The sequence below is a fragment of the Brachycentrus maculatus genome, unplaced genomic scaffold (assembly GCF_059751285.1).
Source record: "Brachycentrus maculatus isolate JH-2025_06_01 unplaced genomic scaffold, ASM5975128v1 h1tg000152l, whole genome shotgun sequence".
Taxonomy (NCBI): Eukaryota; Metazoa; Arthropoda; class Insecta; order Trichoptera; family Brachycentridae; genus Brachycentrus; species Brachycentrus maculatus.
In genome coordinates, this window is record NW_028280905.1 from 655,551 (window position 1) to 676,488 (window position 20,938).

At 35.8% G+C, this 20,938-nt stretch overlaps 1 protein-coding gene and 1 long non-coding RNA gene across 3 annotated transcripts; one reads left to right on the forward strand and one right to left on the reverse strand.

Moving 5' to 3' along the window:
• Positions 1–1,466: 1,466 nt before the first annotated feature.
• LOC148308708 (uncharacterized) lies at positions 1,467–14,227 on the forward strand. 2 transcript variants are annotated; one of them, XM_088261271.1, is made up of 4 exons: positions 1,467–1,523; positions 10,152–10,363; positions 12,654–13,275; positions 13,872–14,227. In XM_088261271.1, the coding sequence occupies exons 3-4, from the start codon at positions 12,663–12,665 to the stop codon at positions 13,964–13,966; spliced, it is 708 nt and encodes a 235-aa protein (XP_088117397.1). In that variant the 5' UTR covers positions 1,467–1,523; positions 10,152–10,363; positions 12,654–12,662; the 3' UTR covers positions 13,967–14,227. The 2 variants fall into 2 exon arrangements, with proteins under 2 accessions (XP_088117397.1, XP_088117398.1); XM_088261272.1 differs by having other exon boundaries at positions 10,241–10,363.
• Positions 8,688–10,114, reverse strand: LOC148308709 (uncharacterized). Its single transcript, XR_015837646.1, has 2 exons — positions 9,686–10,114; positions 8,688–9,556 (listed from the first exon to the last, which is right to left on the reverse strand). It is a non-coding gene; the product is annotated as an uncharacterized LOC148308709 (long non-coding RNA).
• Positions 14,228–20,938: the final 6,711 nt, after the last annotated feature.

Consider the following 20,938-nt stretch of genomic DNA (forward strand, 5'->3'; position numbering starts at 1 on the left):
CACTTTTTTTTTTAAAGTACACTTTTTATCAACCCTCTTTTACATGTTAAATTTATTGATCATTCTTAGGGTGGTGACTGATCGGAGCATTTCGTCGTAACGTAACGTCGTAACTCGCTCGGGCGAGCATCAGCGAGCATCCGAAACTATGGATGGAGAGCTCGGTTCGCTGTACTGACTATACGAATGCTCGCATCGTAACGTACGACGAATTGGCTCCGGTCAGTCCCTTAAACGAGTGGAGGCTTATAAAAAAGCAAATTCGAAGTGTACGTTACAATATTTAAACACACCAAATTATTAATTGTCCGCCTCAGTGGTGTAATAGTTAGCGTATTTAGCTACCGTGCTGGAGGTCCCGGGTTTGATTCCGAAGGGGGGGGTGAAAATAAATATTAGTGATTTTACACTGAAATATTTATTTAAAATATTACCCTGGACTGGTCCCTGAAGAGCAGCAGTGATCACCTTGCCTTCATGTAAGTAACGATCAAGATAGCACTGCATCTGCAAGATAGCAGAGATAAGGAAATTGATAATTTATAATACATAAGCTTGGAGTTTTTCCAAAAGGCTACCTTAAAATTAAAGAAATTATAAACTCGACAAATGTAAACTTGGTGAGATTATTATTTACATATTGAAAGTACTTTCAACCATGAATAAATAAATGAAAACCCAACAAATAGCCCAGATTTATTAATTTACGCTTCATTTAAAATTTTTATAGCTGTAGATTTTATCACTTAGAATTTTTAACAAAAACAATATTTAAAGTAAAAATATTTTCATGGGTAAGTCTTAAAAAAAACATCAAGATTAGTCAAAACATGTATGTTTTAAACTTTATATCTTGATTTTTGTGAGAAATGTTTTTCTTTGTATTTTAAATCGGGCTTATATATGGTATAGTTTAGTGAAATGGTATATTTTTATTAAGTATGCATTATGATGCACATTTGATGAAAAGTAAAATTCAATGTTAGTTTTTTTCTACAGTTACGAAAAAAATATACAGGTTCTAATTTATTTAAGGCCTAGTATTCGATACCCAGGTTACATTTGAGGTATTTTTTTTAAACACCGATTTTGTATTGAAAGGTAATGAGTTATAATAAATATTTGTTCGAACCACATTCTAAAAAACAAAAAACCTTTTGTATTCTAAAAAAAATAATTGGGCGTGACCCGACGAGTTTTACGAGTTTGGCTTTAATTGTTTGATCAATAGATAAATTCAACATTTTCCTGCTTTGATCGCTAACGCCAAAAAGTTCTAAGAATATATGCAACAGTATAAAAAATCGAAAAAAAATAAATTATCAACTCCTCAAACCTATTTCCAGCCCTTTTACCACCATCATTTGTGTATTTGTAGGACGCTGAAATAAAACCACTTTTTTATACGTCACACTTTTGACGCGTATCAGGACGTACATTGTCTTTCTGAACGATGCTCATATGTCAAGTTCGGTCAAATTGTCAAGTGCCATACGCAGCTGTCAAAAGTCAAAGTGATATATGTATAATGCTGGTCACTCACGACGAGGAAAATAGTAGATTTTGTTACATTTTCTCTGGTTTTGTAACGTTCAAGTACGAAATTTGGAAAGACGAAAGATTTCACTGCCAACCTGGCGATATGACGCGAAATCGAATACCTACAGCGCCATCATTAGTATATAAATCTTTGTATATAAGCTTCGTTCGAGTCTGGCCGGGCGGCCGTTATGAATTCATTGCACAAACTAATTTATATAATTCATTGTAAACAATAAATGACAAGCCGGGTGATCTCGTGTTGAAAATAACTATTATATATTGGAAATGTGAGTACTTCATTATTGGTAAGGCGTTTCCTCTCATTCCGCCGTTTGCTAAACAGCTGTCAAACAAATTACGCAAGAAATTTGTCTCGACTGCTGCTCAAATAAGCGCTAATTAGAAGAAATATGTATTCTATAACCTCCGGAATGACCCCATCAACAGCATTGCAGGTAATCAACTGTTTTTGTTGTTGTTTTTCATGCCTGAAAAACTGTGCAATCTTCTTTGTGTGAAATGTCATTTTGACAGTCCGTTGACAGCGAGTCTGTTTTTATTATTGTTTTTATGTTATATTTTAGGTAAAGTACGGACAACCGGCATAGTTACAAGCACATTTATTGTCATATAATGTTATTTATTGCACTATATGCATATAAAATAAGATTCAACAAACACAAAAGATGTCATTCAAAAAATAGCTACAGCACGTGGCGTATAGATTTTGAAATGGTTTTCCAGTTTTACTTATACAGTTACAAATGTCAATTTACTAGTGGGTGCAATGCTTGCCCATGTTTTGTTCACAAAGAAATAGGTATGGATGATAATTAATAAATAATATTGGATATATGATGTAAGAAGACCAGCCCGACGAAGCTTGCAATCGCAAAACCGGACTGGACTCTTTTGCTGACAAATTTCCAGCCCCCATCTGTGCTCCACGAGTAGTTTTATGATGAGGTTGGAACTCTTCATATCAACCCCTCCGAGAAGCCTGCCACTGTATACCTTATAAGACCATCTTAGTGTATACCGGTGTCTGATATCCTCATCATCGGAGATCGCTCAGTGGGTCGTAATGCTAGCAATTATTTTTCAAACATAAAAACTAATTCTGTAACTTTGTTACCTTTTCAGACTCTTGCAACTATTGGCAAATGACTTGTCGCGGCAGAAGGGTTCCATTTCCCCCATTGTGTTGGCGCTTTGGACAGTTTCATTTCCTAGCGCTGGATCAGAATATATAAACTACAGAGGACGATTCGGCATTGTTTTATTTGGATGTGTAGCCAGTAATTACTGTTTTAGTGTTTGCAGATATGTATAGGCAGATAGATGATATAACCATGAAACGTGTGTTATTGCACAATTTTCTTGGGAGTTATTCATCGTGACTAATATATATGTATACTCTCCCCCCTGAAAATAAACATATTATGCTCTTAAATATGTTTTTATTTTGTTCATTAATGACCGAGATCCTTGAAAAGTATCATCCTATCCCGCTCTCTGTGATCTTACAACATTGACCTTAATTTTTTACAGAAATGCAATCTAAAGTAACTAACTGACCATCACGCCGCTTCCGCAGGGATAGGCAGAGAGAATAGAACACCACACCACGCTACTCTTGTCTTTGTACACATTCTTCTTTACGCATCCCCTCACACATCCTCCTCCCAACCCTTCTCCGCACCCCAAAGGTGCATAGGGCACTGCATTATATAGAAGCAGTGTTATCTTGATCGTTAAATACACGAAGGAAAGGTGATCAGCCTTTCGCTTCAGGTACCAGTCCAGGGTCATATTAAATATATATTTGACTGAAAAATCAATAATATTTATTGCGACCCTCTTGGGAATCAAACCCGGGACCTCCAGCATGGTAGCCTAGAGCGCTAACCGCTACACTATGGAGGCGGACCTCATACATACCCGCCGATTATTCGGATTCCTGAATTGACCACTTTCAATTATTTTAAATACTTGATCATGCCAAGTTTTGCCCGGTCATCCTCTGCTCATGTTCCCAACAAGATTCGCCTCATAAATTTCTTTTACAATCCTTTCTTCGCTCGTTCGTTTAGATCTTTTATAACTAACTAACTAACCATCACGCCGCTTCAGGCAGAGAGAATAGAACGCCACGTCTTTGCAAACATTCTTCGCCTCTTCCACGTTCATGCATCTCCTCATACATACCCGCCGATTACTACGACTCCTAACCTGACCACTTTCAAGTATTTGGCATACCTGATCGTGCCATGTTTTTCTTGGTCTTTCTCGGCATAAATTTGTTTTACCGTTCTTTCCTCACTCATTCGTTCCACATGTCCAAACCATCTCAACGCACCTTTCTTAATTTTATTGATAATGGTTATCTCCGCTTTGCATTCCTTCCTTATTTCACTATTCGAACATCTATCATACATCGTTTTGTCGCACATTCTTCTGAGAGATTGCATTTCGACTGCACTCAGTCTACTTTCATCCTTCTTTTGCCAACTCCATGTTTTACTTCCATACATTAGAGTTGGAACCAGGACTCCGTTGTGCACTGCCAGTTTAGCTTCCGCTGATAGGCTTTTATTTGCCATAACTGATATTATTAGAGGGTATTTCTTTTTCATCGAGAATTTTAATGACTTCCTTTAATCTGACTCTATCGAATGCTTTAGTAAGACCTACAAAGCAGAGGTAAGCTGTCTTATTGAACTCTATTGCTTTTTTAACTAATTTGTCTAACAACAAATGTGTTGAACTTATTTACGTCCGAGTTCACTCGGTTTCTCAGCGTCACATATTTAGCATATTCTTCTGGTGACGGTGAGCTTCTGTATTTCAGATGGCTTTTCTTCGGCGAGTTCCTTGACTTCATCAGTAAACCATTTTATCAATAATGATTATCTCAGCCTTGCATTCTTTCCTTCTTTCACCATTCGAACATCTATCATACATCTTTTTGCCTCACATACAAATAAAACTAACTAACTAACTAACCATCACGCCGCTTCCCCGCAGGGGTAGGCAGAGAGAATCGAACGCCACACCACTCTGTCTTTGCAAACATTCTTTGCCTCTTCTACATTCATGCATCTCCTCATACATACCCGACGATTATTACGACTCTTGACCCGGCCGCTTTCAAGTATTTGACATACCTGATTGTGCCAAGTTTTCCTCGGTCGTCCTCTGCTTCTTTTTCCAACTACATTCGCTCCATAAATTTGTTTAACCGTTCTTTCTTCACTCATACGCTCCACATGTCCAAACCATCTCAACACACCTTTCTTAATTAATAATGTAATAAATAATAAATAATATATATATAAATAATAAATAATGTATGTAAAAATAAAAATAATAGATCAACCTGGCTGATCGGTGATAATATGCGTGAATAGCCTATAAATAAAAAAAAGACATTCATAATAACAGCAATGGGGGCGCGAGATAGAGACAGGCATGAATATAGAAAGAGGTAGAAAGACATTCGCCGGAGCTAGCGGTTGAGTTCGGCTTCGTCCACAGAACCAAAGATCAATTAACGAACATCTATTTACTTATATTTCTTCTTTTTTTATGGCTATTCACCCTTCTAGCCAATGCGAGTTATTTTTTATTTATATATTATTATTTTACACTTTTTACAATTTAAAAAAGATAAATGTTTGAGTTTTTATTATTTACAAAAAAAAACTTCAATTTCATACTATTTCTGTGAGCCTGAGCGGCTCATTATTAGAAAGTGGTATGAAATTGTGGTAAAGTGGTTCGAACCGAAAAACTTTGATTAAAAAATCCGAGACACTAGCCACGGGACCACAACCCGATACGATTTGAATTGAAATCGTTTGTTTTCCTGTAATTGGGGTTAGCTTCATTATTAAGTTGGTTTGTTTAGTTAGTTATTTTATATATTTCATACACATTTACAAATGATTTTCAATTAATTTTGTTTGTTAGGGGAGGTCGATGAGATTGAGATGTTAGTGGAAAATGGAATTGGATTGAGAAGACAATACTTGACATGTAAATTTATCTTAAAATTTTCGACTAAAAAATATAATATTCTGATTTAAAAAAATGATAGTTAATAATTCCGAGGGGGCGTCAGAGGCCTGCACTTGCAGGGCATTAATTGGAGACCTAGATCTTATTTCATTGGGTGCCCGTTTAATGACGGCTTCCTTTCAGACCTCTCCAGCATTAGCATTCCGTTTTCCACTAACCTCTCAACCTTATTAACCTCCCAAACTTGTTTGTAATAATTTTTATTTCTGCTAATAATTTGGATGCAACTGGCTGTCCAGAAGCTTTCAGATTCATTGTCGTTGCATGACCTAGTTGTGAAAGTAGAGTGGAGTTCCCTAGATTTTCAATTCTGCGGCGATTGCATCGTTCAGAACTATCTTCAAAAGCTGTTCCGCACGATCGCGCTTTTGTTGTTTTCGAGTCATCTTGCCCCTATGTGCGGCGCGGCGAATTGCCGGCTTTGTGAGTCAGTGACAAATTGACATTCTGATTCTGGAGAAGGGTGATTGATGCAGGGGACAGAAGACGATTGAAAGCACGCGTGGAGAAGAATCATTAAAGATATCATGAAAAACATTTAAAAAATAAAAAATATAAATTATACATTTGTGGGTTACAATAGTACATGTAGGAAGGCTCAATATATAAATACATACAGATAAACTTCACAAAAAACATAATAAGATAATAAAAAAAAAAACAAATAATTCAAATCGTATCGGGTTGTGGTCCCGTGGCTAGTGTCTCGGATTTTTTAATCAAAGTTTTTCGGTTCGAACCACTTTACCACAATTTCATACCACTTTCTAATAATGAGCCGCTCAGGCTCACAGAAATAGTATGAAATTGAAGTTTTTTTTTGTAAATAATAAAAACTCAAACATTTATCTTTTTTAAATTGTAAAAAGTGTAAAATAATAATATATAAATAAAAAATAACTCGCATTGGCTAGAAGGGTGAATAGCCATAAAAAAAGAAGAAATATAAGTAAATAGATGTTCGTTAATTGATCTTTGGTTCTGTGGACGAAGCCGAACTCAACCGCTAGCTCCGGCGAATGTCTTTCTACCTCTTTCTATATTCATGCCTGTCTCTATCTCGCGCCCCCATTGCTGTTATTATGAATGTCTTTTTTTTATTTATAGGCTATTCACGCATATTATCACCGATCAGCCAGGTTGATCTATTATTTTTATTTTTACATACATTATTTATTATTTATATATATATTATTTATTATTTATTACATTATTAATTAAGAAAGGTGTGTTGAGATGGTTTGGACATGTGGAGCGTATGAGTGAAGAAAGAACGGTTAAACAAATTTATGGAGCGAATGTAGTTGGAAAAAGAAGCAGAGGACGACCGAGGAAAACTTGGCACAATCAGGTATGTCAAATACTTGAAAGCGGCCGGGTCAAGAGTCGTAATAATCGTCGGGTATGTATGAGGAGATGCATGAATGTAGAAGAGGCAAAGAATGTTTGCAAAGACAGAGTGGTGTGGCGTTCGATTCTCTCTGCCTACCCCTGCGGGGAAGCGGCGTGATGGTTAGTTAGTTAGTTAGTTTTATTTGTATGTGAGGCAAAAAGATGTATGATAGATGTTCGAATGGTGAAAGAAGGAAAGAATGCAAGGCTGAGATAATCATTATTGATAAAATGGTTTACTGATGAAGTCAAGGAACTCGCCGAAGAAAAGCCATCTGAAATACAGAAGCTCACCGTCACCAGAAGAATATGCTAAATATGTGACGCTGAGAAACCGAGTGAACTCGGACGTAAATAAGTTCAACACATTTGTTGTTAGACAAATTAGTTAAAAAAGCAATAGAGTTCAATAAGACAGCTTACCTCTGCTTTGTAGGTCTTACTAAAGCATTCGATAGAGTCAGATTAAAGGAAGTCATTAAAATTCTCGATGAAAAAGAAATACCCTCTAATAATATCAGTTATGGCAAATAAAAGCCTATCAGCGGAAGCTAAACTGGCAGTGCACAACGGAGTCCTGGTTCCAACTCTAATGTATGGAAGTAAAACATGGAGTTGGCAAAAGAAGGATGAAAGTAGACTGAGTGCAGTCGAAATGCAATCTCTCAGAAGAATGTGCGACAAAACGATGTATGATAGATGTTCGAATAGTGAAATAAGGAAGGAATGCAAAGCGGAGATAACCATTATCAATAAAATTAAGAAAGGTGCGTTGAGATGGTTTGGACATGTGGAACGAATGAGTGAGGAAAGAACGGTAAAACAAATTTATGCCGAGAAAGACCAAGAAAAACATGGCACGATCAGGTATGCCAAATACTTGAAAGTGGTCAGGTTAGGAGTCGTAGTAATCGGCGGGTATGTATGAGGAGATGCATGAACGTGGAAGAGGCGAAGAATGTTTGCAAAGACGTGGCGTTCTATTCTCTCTGCCTGAAGCGGCGTGATGGTTAGTTAGTTAGTTATAAAAGATCTAAACGAACGAGCGAAGAAAGGATTGTAAAAGAAATTTATGAGGCGAATCTTGTTGGGAACATGAGCAGAGGATGACCGGGCAAAACTTGGCATGATCAAGTATTTAAAATAATTGAAAGTGGTCAATTCAGGAATCCGAATAATCGGCGGGTATGTATGAGGTCCGCCTCCATAGTGTAGCGGTTAGCGCTCTAGGCTACCATGCTGGAGGTCCCGGGTTTGATTCCCAAGAGGGTCGCAATAAATATTATTGATTTTTCAGTCAAATATATATTTAATATGACCCTGGACTGGTACCTGAAGCGAAAGGCTGATCACCTTTCCTTCGTGTATTTAACGATCAAGATAACACTGCTTCTATATAATGCAGTGCCCTATGCACCTTTGGGGTGCGGAGAAGGGTTGGGAGGAGGATGTGTGAGGGGATGCGTAAAGAAGAATGTGTACAAAGACAAGAGTAGCGTGGTGTGGTGTTCTATTCTCTCTGCCTATCCCTGCGGAAGCGGCGTGATGGTCAGTTAGTTACTTTAGATTGCATTTCTGTAAAAAATTAAGGTCAATGTTGTAAGATCACAGAGAGCGGGATAGGATGATACTTTTCAAGGATCTCGGTCATTAATGAACAAAATAAAAACATATTTAAGAGCATAATATGTTTATTTTCAGGGGGGAGAGTATACATATATATTAGTCACGATGAATAACTCCCAAGAAAATTGTGCAATAACACACGTTTCATGGTTATATCATCTATCTGCCTATACATATCTGCAAACACTAAAACAGTAATTACTGGCTACACATCCAAATAAAACAATGCCGAATCGTCCTCTGTAGTTTATATATTCTGATCCAGCGCTAGGAAATGAAACTGTCCAAAGCGCCAACACAATGGGGGAAATGGAACCCTTCTGCCGCGACAAGTCATTTGCCAATAGTTGCAAGAGTCTGAAAAGGTAACAAAGTTACAGAATTAGTTTTTATGTTTGAAAAATAATTGCTAGCATTACGACCCACTGAGCGATCTCCGATGATGAGGATATCAGACACCGGTATACACTAAGATGGTCTTATAAGGTATACAGTGGCAGGCTTCTCGGAGGGGTTGATATGAAGAGTTCCAACCTCATCATAAAACTACTCGTGGAGCACAGATGGGGGCTGGAAATTTGTCAGCAAAAGAGTCCAGTCCGGTTTTGCGATTGCAAGCTTCGTCGGGCTGGTCTTCTTACATCATATATCCAATATTATTTATTAATTATCATCCATACCTATTTCTTTGTGAACAAAACATGGGCAAGCATTGCACCCACTAGTAAATTGACATTTGTAACTGTATAAGTAAAACTGGAAAACCATTTCAAAATCTATACGCCACGTGCTGTAGCTATTTTTTGAATGACATCTTTTGTGTTTGTTGAATCTTATTTTATATGCATATAGTGCAATAAATAACATTATATGACAATAAATGTGCTTGTAACTATGCCGGTTGTCCGTACTTTACCTAAAATATAACATAAAAACAATAATAAAAACAGACTCGCTGTCAACGGACTGTCAAAATGACATTTCACACAAAGAAGATTGCACAGTTTTTCAGGCATGAAAAACAACAACAAAAACAGTTGATTACCTGCAATGCTGTTGATGGGGTCATTCCGGAGGTTATAGAATACATATTTCTTCTAATTAGCGCTTATTTGAGCAGCAGTCGAGACAAATTTCTTGCGTAATTTGTTTGACAGCTGTTTAGCAAACGGCGGAATGAGAGGAAACGCCTTACCAATAATGAAGTACTCACATTTCCAATATATAATAGTTATTTTCAACACGAGATCACCCGGCTTGTCATTTATTGTTTACAATGAATTATATAAATTAGTTTGTGCAATGAATTCATAACGGCCGCCCGGCCAGACTCGAACGAAGCTTATATACAAAGATTTATATACTAATGATGGCGCTGTAGGTATTCGATTTCGCGTCATATCGCCAGGTTGGCAGTGAAACCTTTCGTCTTTCCAAATTTCGTACTTGAACGTTACAAAACCAGAGAAAATGTAACAAAATCTACTATTTTCCTCGTCGTGAGTGACCAGCATAAGATTCACTAATTAAGTATAATCTTTGATTTAATTGCTCAACTAAATGAGCAATTTGAATTTATGGCCTAGTACCTTACTTCTAGGTCTTTGGTTGCCGTTTGTGTGCTCTCTATAAATAGTATCGTTGATCTGCGCTGGTACATTTGTGTTGGCAGAGATCTGCTCTAAAAAGCTACAGAATATTCCAGATAAAGTGTATTTTTTCCGTAAGTTACCGTTTTCTGATGTCGTATTGATACTCTAATATAGTCAAATATTATGTACTAATTACTGATAGGTTGGATACAACACGCTGAAACCGGGAGTCGGAAATCTCATCTTAAAAAAAACTTATATCTTATAAGTTTTTTTAAACCCTTATCCGCACCCCAATGGTGCATAGGACACTACATCATATAAATGCAATGTTATCTTGATCGTTAAACACATGAAGGAAAGGTGATCAGCCCTCCACTACAGGTACCAGTCCAGGGTAATATTGAATAAATATTAGGGTTTATTATTATTATTTGATTAATATTATTATTATTTGACTCCCTTCCTGGGAATCGATCCCGGGACCTCCAGAATGGTAGCCGAGCGTGCTGACCATTACACTACGGAGGCGGACATACAAGAAATAAACAACTTATCGATTTACATAATTTTGAGTGTGTCCAAGTACTTGGACACCATTTGGTATTTGGTATTCCAAGTACTAGGACACACTCAAAATGTTGTAAATAAATTAACTGGTCAAATTATAAGGTAAAAATTGAAATAAATGATAAGGATGTTTTCTAGCGTTTCTCATGTATGTGATTAAAATCCAGGATTCCGACCTCACATACAAATGAAAGAGTTTCTGCTCAATAAAGAGCTTCTTTCATCTCACCATAGATGTTTCTAGCGAAATTCTAGTGAATTTTAGCGCTATGTTTAGAATTTGAACAGTATATATATAGAAAAAACGCGCTTAGAGTGTCAGAAATGAAGACTCTGAGAAGCATAGCAGGCAAGAGTCTTCGAGATAGATTGAGAAATGCCAAGATCAGGGAAATATGCGAGATCGAAGATGTCGTTAGGTGGGGAAGGCAACGAAGAAGACAATGGTATGCGCATGTGAGGAGAATGGAACCATCCAGACTCCCCCACATCGCATTGTACGGCCAACCCCATGGTAGACGACTCCCGGGCAGACCACCAAAGAGATGGGCCGATAGCTGGGAATCGACGTCGCAGGAGGCTAATCCCTCTTAAAAACAGGCCGTAAGGCCTATAATAAGAAGAAGAAGAAGAAGATATATATATAGAAGTTCCAAGAATTTGAGTATCTTGGTTGTCAATCATGGGTAGAATTGGCGAATGTTACACATGTGTAAATTGATCACTTAAACCAGTCTATGACGTCGTAAGCCCCAGACTAAATAAATAAATACCCAGACTTCCATATTCTTCTTCATCTATGTTGAGATGTCAAAAATAATATAAAACTTTATTGATGTTTGCAACAACAATTTGTTGAATGGCTTGGATTAAACATACATTAGCTTGGTTGCCATTTATGTCTAAAGATGTAAAGAGCAAACTTGAGCTGGTCTTGAGGACTACATCTAAACACATTTGTTTATATTCTCAATATATATTTCAAGGTGCATGAATGTGGAAGAGGTAAAGACTGTTTGCAAAGATACATTGGTGAGGCGTTCTATGATCCCTGACTACCTCTGCGGGGATGCGGCGTGGTTGTTAGTTGGTTGTATATTTTTCCATGTAACCAATGTGATCATTTCAGTTGGAGCTTATAGCTGCTTGTGTGCACTACACGGAATTTTACCGTCCAGCAGTCCGGTATTGAAAAATGAAAGCGACTATGACAGTTCAGCGTGATCGAATTTACACACCGATCAAGAGCACCGATGCGAAGAAAGATGGACAAAATCACAAGCCAATCCAAGCCAATCATCCGTTTTATATGCTAACTGACGTGCCGGACGGTAAAATTCCTTGTAGTGCACAAACGCCCTATGGGTTATTTCGTTGTATAAGTATTTTACACCATCATACTATCTATTAGTAGTCGTAAATTCTAGAAAATTTATTCAGTATAGTTAAAAAGTTAAAAAAAAAATATATTACTGTAAAGTTAACTTGATTTTTATTATTTAAAATTATCACTTACTAGAAACCTGTATTGTTTTCATTATTCATCAATAACTTGTCGGGTGTTTTTTTTAAAAGCAATTCTGACCCTAATTATTAACGGTCGTATACTAATCACTAGTAACCGCAAACCCAATTCCAATCTGTACAATGTTTTTTGGCGTCTCTCACGCTCTACCAAAAATAAGCAAATAGAATGTTTATAAGCGTCTCCCGCTCTCTACCAACAGTATGTAAAAGACGTTTTAAGGCGTTTCCCGCAAACAATGTGCTAATAAAAATTAATGTTCTGTGAGCATTAACTTATATCATCATACGCAATTACTATTTTTTATCTTCTTGTTTTCTTTTCAGGACTCTAGAATGGATGAACACTGCAAAGATTACCCGGCTGAATGTTCGACTGTCGCCAAAATTAAGGTTAACGGCTCAAACGACCACTACCTCATCACGTGTTGGGGCGACGAAATCAAACTAATTCTCGTGAATAAAGATCAATATTGGAAAGGAAAGCTGTTGCCGAAAAATTTTGAATATTTCTACGAAAAACTCGACTTGACCAAAGAACAGTATACAGCGTGTACAAAAGATATTTTGACAATACGATCCGAATTCAGTCCGTACTTGTTTGAATTTAAAGATGACGAGTTAACTTGGAAAATCCTAGAAACAACTATTGATGCTAAAATAACGTATGGATCGGCTAAGTTTTCGGAGCATTTCCCGGAAGGTGGGACAGTTATTTTAGCCGACTTTCTCCTTTCGTTGAAGGAAAGCGGAGACAAGAAACTGGAGTTGCAGGAACAGGAGTCGTCGGAGCTGGCTGCGCAGTTGGCTATCGTTATAGAAAAATGCGAACAGTTCTCAAAGTTGAAAAATGATATGGAGAATGATTTGTATGGTAAATTCATACATTTACTTAATGCTAAGAAAGAGCAGGTAGCTGTTATTGAAGAGTTTATCGGAAGTCGAAAAGGTATTCACCATTCTTACTTAACTTAATACATTGTTTTCAGAGTTTTTTCATCAACCCCAATCTTAATTAGAGTGTTATACTAATCACAAGTAACCGCAAACCCAATTCTGATCTGCACAATTTTTTTAGGCGTCTCTCGCGCTCTACCAAAAGTAAGCATTGTAGCAAACGCTTTTAAGTGTCTTCCAGTCTCTACTAACAGTATGTAAAAGACGCTTTTAAGCGTTTCCCACAAGCGATGTGTTAATGCACATCTTTATGTGTAAAATACTTCAAATATAACAAAAATTAAAGAGTCCTACCATATGCGTGATTATATCTATTGTGTTTTATGAGTCGTTTACTAATGCGAGGCGATATGTGTTGACTTTGACACTCAGAATTCATTATGGTTGCAAATTTTTAGAAAACAATTCATGTATGAAGTGGCAAATGAGATATATAGCGATTTTATAAAGTTTTTTTACCTATAAAACTTACGATTGTAAAAAAATATATAAATATTATACCCACATTATAAATTACTCGGTTATTTAACTTTTCCATTTCAAACCTCAATTTAAATTTATACCTAATATTTTATTTATTTCTTATAGATCCCAAATTAATGAGGCGTATTCCGGCTCTGAGGAGTGCTCCATTGCGGCAAGTCCATGGCATGTCTGATTCAGATTCTGACTCATCACGATGAAGTCCACCGAGTTACTTTTACTTTCGGCATTTAAAATTGACAGAAAATTATTTGAATTACTCCAATGAAATACAGTGTATTTTTATCTATATGTATATTTTTAAATCACAATATTTTATTATCAAACTGAGTACAGGAGAGTATGGATATGAGTATCAATTTGGAAACCTGTTTATATTTTAAACCTATATTTAGGTAACAATTCTATAATGACCTTGAAATTGTATGAAATTTTCTAAAAATATATTTGATTAAGTTATATTCACATACTTTTATTACCCTGCCAAATTTAATAGCTACAATATAATTACCCCTAAGCACCGAGTGAAGGGGATTGACGCAGGGTCATTAGATTGGAGAACCACCCGTAAAAATAGTGCAAAATTAGGTCAGAGTTTAGATCTACCGAAATTGGGTCCAAATCTTCTTTGTTTAAGTCATGATAGTCATATGTCTTATGGGTACATTACACTGGAAAAGCTGGTGGGTTTGAAATGAGCTGAAGAGCCGATAACTTATCACCTGCAAGGACGCCTTAGTCACTGAGTATCACTCAGCCCAGTGTTACATACATCAGCCGTAGAAGAGGAGTACCACCACCATGATCAGAGGCCCTGCAAACTGCTAGAAACGTGAAGGATCCAGGCAAGTATTGTTGTATTATTTTACCATATCCGTTCCACAAACTGTCTCCAGGCTTTTCTGTCAGCTGTCAACTCCCTTGCATCCTCCCAAGACAGGTCCGCGTCCCGAAATGGTAGTGTTAGAAGGATCCAGCGCCAATGTCAGAGTTTCAAATTTTACAGCTATGTACTTTAAATAATTAATCCCCAAGTGGCTGTAAGGGGGACATAAAAAGTTTGACATCAGGGATACTAACCAAGCAAATTATGAATGACTAGATACACTCTTATGACACTAAAACAACTACATATTGAAGAACGCTGCTGAATAAATTACGAATTTTATTTGAAACCATTTTATTATTTTGGATTTTCTTGTCACACTTACTAATCTTTGCAAAAAAAATATGTACCTCCATTAATATAACGGATGTAGCTATATTTGTAAAAACGAAAAAATCTGTGGAATTAAAATTCATCAATTTATTTCAATTTTGGAACATCCCAAATATATTTATTTTGTGACAACTGTTTTGCCTTGTAAGGCAATGTTAAACTGTAAAAAAACAAATATTTATCCACATAATTTGTTTAAAGCAATAAATAAAATTGCATTCTTCTATTATGTACCAAATAATAATAATAATAATTTAAATGATTTGTATAGCGCCATTTTCGTAAAATACTACCTCAAGGGCGCTTATAAAGACATGGATAATAATAATAATAATAGGATGATGATGATAATGATATACAAAAAATAAATGGATTAAAACGTCGTCAATCGGTCGAAAGATGAGCCGACGAATTGAAACGCCTTCCTCTTGATCCCATGGGCTGGAGAGTAGCCAAGGTGTTGGGCAGGACGCCTTCCTGAGCGATGGTCGTCACGCTGGAGGGCAGCTTGTCGAGCTCCTCGTCATTGTGGATGGCCAACTTCCAACTTCCAGACTAGCACAGTTCAAACGGAACTTCACTTTTATCCTCTTTTGCCGCCCTTCCGTTATCCGACATGATTGTTTTGTCTGAGGTTTTCCGCTTTCGCTTTTATACAAATGGGAGCTGGTGCAATTGAGGTATTTAAGGTTGTAGTTCGATTTCATAAAATTTAACCGTTTAAAAACATGCTCTAGGATCGTTATTGTCTTTGCACATTTTTATTGCAGTAATTTATTCCCGTGAAGATAAGGGTTTCGGATGAATATACTATGGTCGTAACGTACCCTTAAGGGACGAACACAAAGCACTTTTTAACGCCCGATTGCTACATGTGTTCATTCGGCACAGATTCTTAGAAATACACTACACCATTTAGGACCGCATTGCTATATTGAACAACGCAATGATATTCTTGATGCACTTTCATCAGTTAACAGCTAACCTTTGTAAAATTATAGCTTTTAACCACTTCAAGTTAACACCAATCACAACATTTATAGATGAGCAAAAAATTGTAGACTTGAGATGTAAATGTCTGGAGAAAATTAAATAAAATATGGAGCGTGGTTCCTCAGCAGCCGCATCGGGCGCTCGAGGAACCCACACAAATGCATTTATCTAAGATGTTTTGAATCTATGTTGCATCGGAATATGCAGGTTTTTTTGTTGAAAAAAACCTGTGACAAATGGTAAAAATATCATTTACAAAAGCTTCTTTCCCACCATAGCAGCGCCATCTGTTAAATATACCAGCAAAACACCTAATACTACACACTATTATATAGCCAAGGCAACTATCAAATAATAAAATGTCAATTGTGTTACGCAGTGTAAATGTCACAACTGACTTAAAAGCGGTCATCGGGTTAATGTAATAAAACAAATTTGGTATGAAACATATCCAAGACCGTTTATTCAAGTTATTTCTGTTCCATATTAAAAGACAATAAAATGTGTAGTACACTATTTGGAATTATATTGTAGTTCACAAGCGGATGTGTCAAACCCTTATTTAAAACCTGCTGTCCTTTCATTCTGCTGTATGTAAAAACTTTTTTTACTCTCTATAATCTTAGATACATATTTGGTGACTCGATTTAGTTTAAAATCATTCCTACAACTAACCTGCAGGTATAAATCGTTAATCCAAAGTGTCAAATGCTCGGGAGATACAAATTAGTGATTTTTTTAGAGAATTTGATATTTCATTCCAAAAATTGACACAAAAATTTGTCTTCTGAACACTTTGTTATGAATTACGATTATTTACCTTTCATCTACTGAAATAATGAGGTTCTTTGAGTCTTATGGCGATTAATATTTCCCCAAAAATATTAAATAAATGTAAAAAAGGAACACTTTTTTTTAATAAATTTAATTTACCAATTGAAGAGTTTGGGATAACAACCACAAATTTGATTCCTTTTTGTTAGATTCCTTGCCTATGATTACACACAACTATAGAAATGAAATATTCAAATATGCCACTTTATATAATAAGTTAACAATGAATTGCTGGAATAAGACCACTTTTTTAAGAAAAAAGTGGTTTTATGCCAGTGTTTTACGTTTAAATCACCATGTTATATATAATGTCAAATCAATAAATAATATATTTAGTGTTTTACTATCTCTTGTAAAAAAAATGGATTTTTCAACAGGCAAGGATTTTGTCCCAAAGTCTTCAATTGCATTTATTTTCTCAACGATTTCTTTTACCACGCATCAGTTTGTACATGGAAAATTTTGGACCCTTCAACTTCAAATTAAAGAGCTCTTCGCATAAGTCGTAACCATACCATCATCGTGGGTTCATAATTAATAGATATGTCAGCTATTCTTAAACTCTGAGAACAAAAGCATAGAGGTTGTTAATGGGAAGTTTGGGAGAGATTACGAATTCCATTCCTACGCTGATCTGCAATCTCCATAGACAATGATGAGAATAGTGTTTGGGCGTGAAATGGATAGGAAAATGGACAAATGAAATATGAAAGGTTGACTACAAGCGCCATGTTTATTTTACAAAACATTATTAATTGTTAAACTACAGTACAGTGCATACACAGCTGTCATTACTAGGAAACACGGGGTGGTACCCAGACCCTATCTTTCTTATCACCGCAGAACCTCAGCAGCAGATGCCTCCAGAGATAATGAAGAAAAAACCAAGTACATATTCAATAGTAGGTAAAATTTATAAAAAAAAAATTGAGCATTTTGTTAAATACATAATATGATTATTATACCAATGAAAATGACATTTATATATTTTTTTAAAATAAAACAACAGCATCATGGCGTTCCATAGGTTTTATCAATGCGGTCAGGTCATATTATTAATAAATAAAAAGCAAAAATGATGTAATCTAATAGCAACTCTTATTTTATCGACAGCTGTTTTGCCTTACAAATTATGTCATAATTTTTAACCTTTCAAACAGGAGTCTAAACAAATTAGTTCTATAGATGTGTTCTCACTTATACTATATCATATAGCGCCATTTTCATAAAATACTACCTCAAGGGCGCTTTTCAAAGGAAATTATTCAAATAATTTGGAAGACAAATGCGCTTTTATTTTTTTCTAGAGATCATTACGCTCTCACTGTTCCTAACTGTTGGTGGAAAAGCATTCCGTGCCATCGGGCGCGCAAAGGCAAAGGCGGGCTCACCATATTTAGTGGCGTTAATTGCGAGCTGGTTAGATCATTTTACCTATGGCAGTTGTAGTCAATCCGAGTGCGAAACATTGAGGGTTGCCAAGATTTTATTCAAATACCTACTTCTAAAATTAATTTGGAATAAAATACTTATTAACAGTGATGGTTAAAGATTACTAAATCAGGTTTGGCCTTCTAGACCGAGTACCATCCAAAAAATGGCTCATAATATTTCCAACAAATCTACCATGGTGTGAAAAAGCGGATACAACATGCATTAATATGTGAGCGGCCACCTGATAGTGGTGACAAAAACACATACCAATATGTGAGCAGTCCACGAAGTGTTAAGTACACTCTTACAAACTTATCAGTAGAACGGTAGAATATAGAACTGATGGAGCCATATTGAATGTCATTCAGCTGTCACTGCAAGCCAGTGTTGCCACATTCATAAATGATTTTCCTTATTGTAATTTGCAAGGATGCAAATTCTTAAATACAGTAAAAGCTCATTAATTTGAGCAATTTGATGATGAACACATATTAATATGCGAACAGTCACCTGATACTGGTGAGAAAAACACGCACTAATACATGAGTAGACCACAAAGTGTTAAAAAATGGTATTGAAATTACAATAACATTAAAAGTTGTATGTGTTTTAATAAACTCATTAATAGTTTTTCATAAATAGCTCAGAAACTCTTTCATCGGATGATTTTGGTGATGCTCCCACCATTCTGAAGTATAATAAAGTAAAAATGTTTTTTTAGTCAATACATATGATAGGGTAGATTCGTGTATTTGCAGGAATCCTTTAATAAATGTGTTCGGTTCAAGATGGATGAAAGCATTCATATTTTATAAGATAGCTATACCATACATAAAAGATTCCACAGATAGATTGACGATACCCTAACAAATGAAATTATGTAGTAAATATATTTTTTTAACAAATATTTAAATTTCATACTATTTTTGTAAGCCAAGTGGCCCTTTATAAAAAACAGTCATCAAGTTATGACAAGATAGGGTTCGAACCCAGAAACTCTGACTCAGAGTCCGCAACACTAACCACGGGACCACAACCTGACTAAACAAAGTGCTTGTAGTAAATAAGGATTATAAAGGGCTCTTATTATTTGTGTGTTCCATTAACACACTAAGGATGGGTAAGGTATTTTTACCCGTTCGGCCAATTGATGCTTAAGGACGGGAAGGGTATTTTTACCTTCCGCGCCGACCTCTAATTTATATCTAAGGTATCTGAGGCAATTTTAACAATTAATATCATATAACATATATGATAAAAGGCAATTTGTTTGGTAATGATATTTTATATTAAAATACAGTATAACCTGTTTATTATGTTTCTCCCGTTTTTTACTTAGAAAAATTCACCTTCATATAAATCAACACAGATTTACACTCATACCATCATTTTGAAATTTTAAATTTAGGAGAAAATGGTATAAATTTTTAAATAGGATTTATATGTGAATTTAAACCTATAAAAAACAGGTTAAGAAATCTTCTTTACTCGCACCCGAGATGCAGGCAAATATAGACTTAAATATCAAACATTTTCGAGACAGCAAGGTCGAATTTCCTATGGCATATGTATAACGCAAGTCATGCTCGGTGAAAACACGCAAAAAGAGTAAACCATCAGCTTAAATCATATCAAAAATGCATTCCGTAGTGTCAACCTTTTAAAATTACATTTGGTAGTGACTTTTACCATCCTATTTTGTAATTGGTAATTTGTGTCTTATTTCAATGGATTTGAAGAAAAAACTTTAATTGAAGAAAACTTGAGATCAGGAGATAGAAGATGTTGAATTATTGTTTCACTTTAATGTTACAAATGGTATTTTCATTTTATCATGCATTTTTACACTATTTTGTTCCAGTTCCCAGGGAAACATAAAAATGAGGTTTTACTGTTTATCCGAAATCCATTCATTCCATGTTGGCAGAAAGGCGACCTTTCCTAGCAATGCAACCACCGCGGTAAACCAATGGATGACAAGGGTGAAATGAAAATAAGTAAAAGGCCAATTAATCCCTGTACTCCATTTCCATCTTTTTGACATCATATCAGCGCGGTTCCAAATCCAAATTTAACCAATTCAAACATGGCAACCTTTTAAGAACTAGTTGATAAATACTAAATGATCATCAAACGTGACTACTCATCCATCGCTCAATACTCTACTTTCCTCTCCGCATATAACTGATTTTTCATCATAAAATCAGCTGTGACTGTAACAAGGCAATGGTGCAAATTTTAAGCGGAACGGGTCCAAATCATTTCTCCACATTGACGGAACAGAGAATCGCTCCAATCGGTAGTGCATACGTCATATATATATACCCAAATTTTCTAACATTTCACTATTTCAATACATACAAAACAAATACACCTAGAGGCACCGACTATATTACTTAATTTGTCTAAATATTGGACTGACATATCAGTGTGTATGTGTGTTTTTTTTTTTACAAAACAGCAAAATTCAACCAGGCCTAGTTGCGGAAAGAATATTAGAAGAAAGAAAGTTCCAAGTATTAAAGACACATAAACCACAGATTACGGGATGACATACGTCACAAATCCCTTCACCATTTAACCCAAACCATTAGAATCTTGTATACGACAAGGTCGTATAAACGGGTAACCTTAACAAATTAAAACTCTTTTTTGGATGTCCTTAACTTTTTTATCAAATACAAATATACAT

Bases quoted from the DNA above. Each gene is read 5' to 3' on its own strand.
- LOC148308708 (XM_088261271.1), top strand. From the start codon at position 12,663: ATGGATGAACACTGCAAAGATTACCCGGCTGAATGTTCGACTGTCGCC. The intron at 13,276-13,871 runs GTATTCACCATT...TATTTCTTATAG, and splicing joins GTTTATCGGAAGTCGAAAAG to ATCCCAAATTAATGAGGCGT.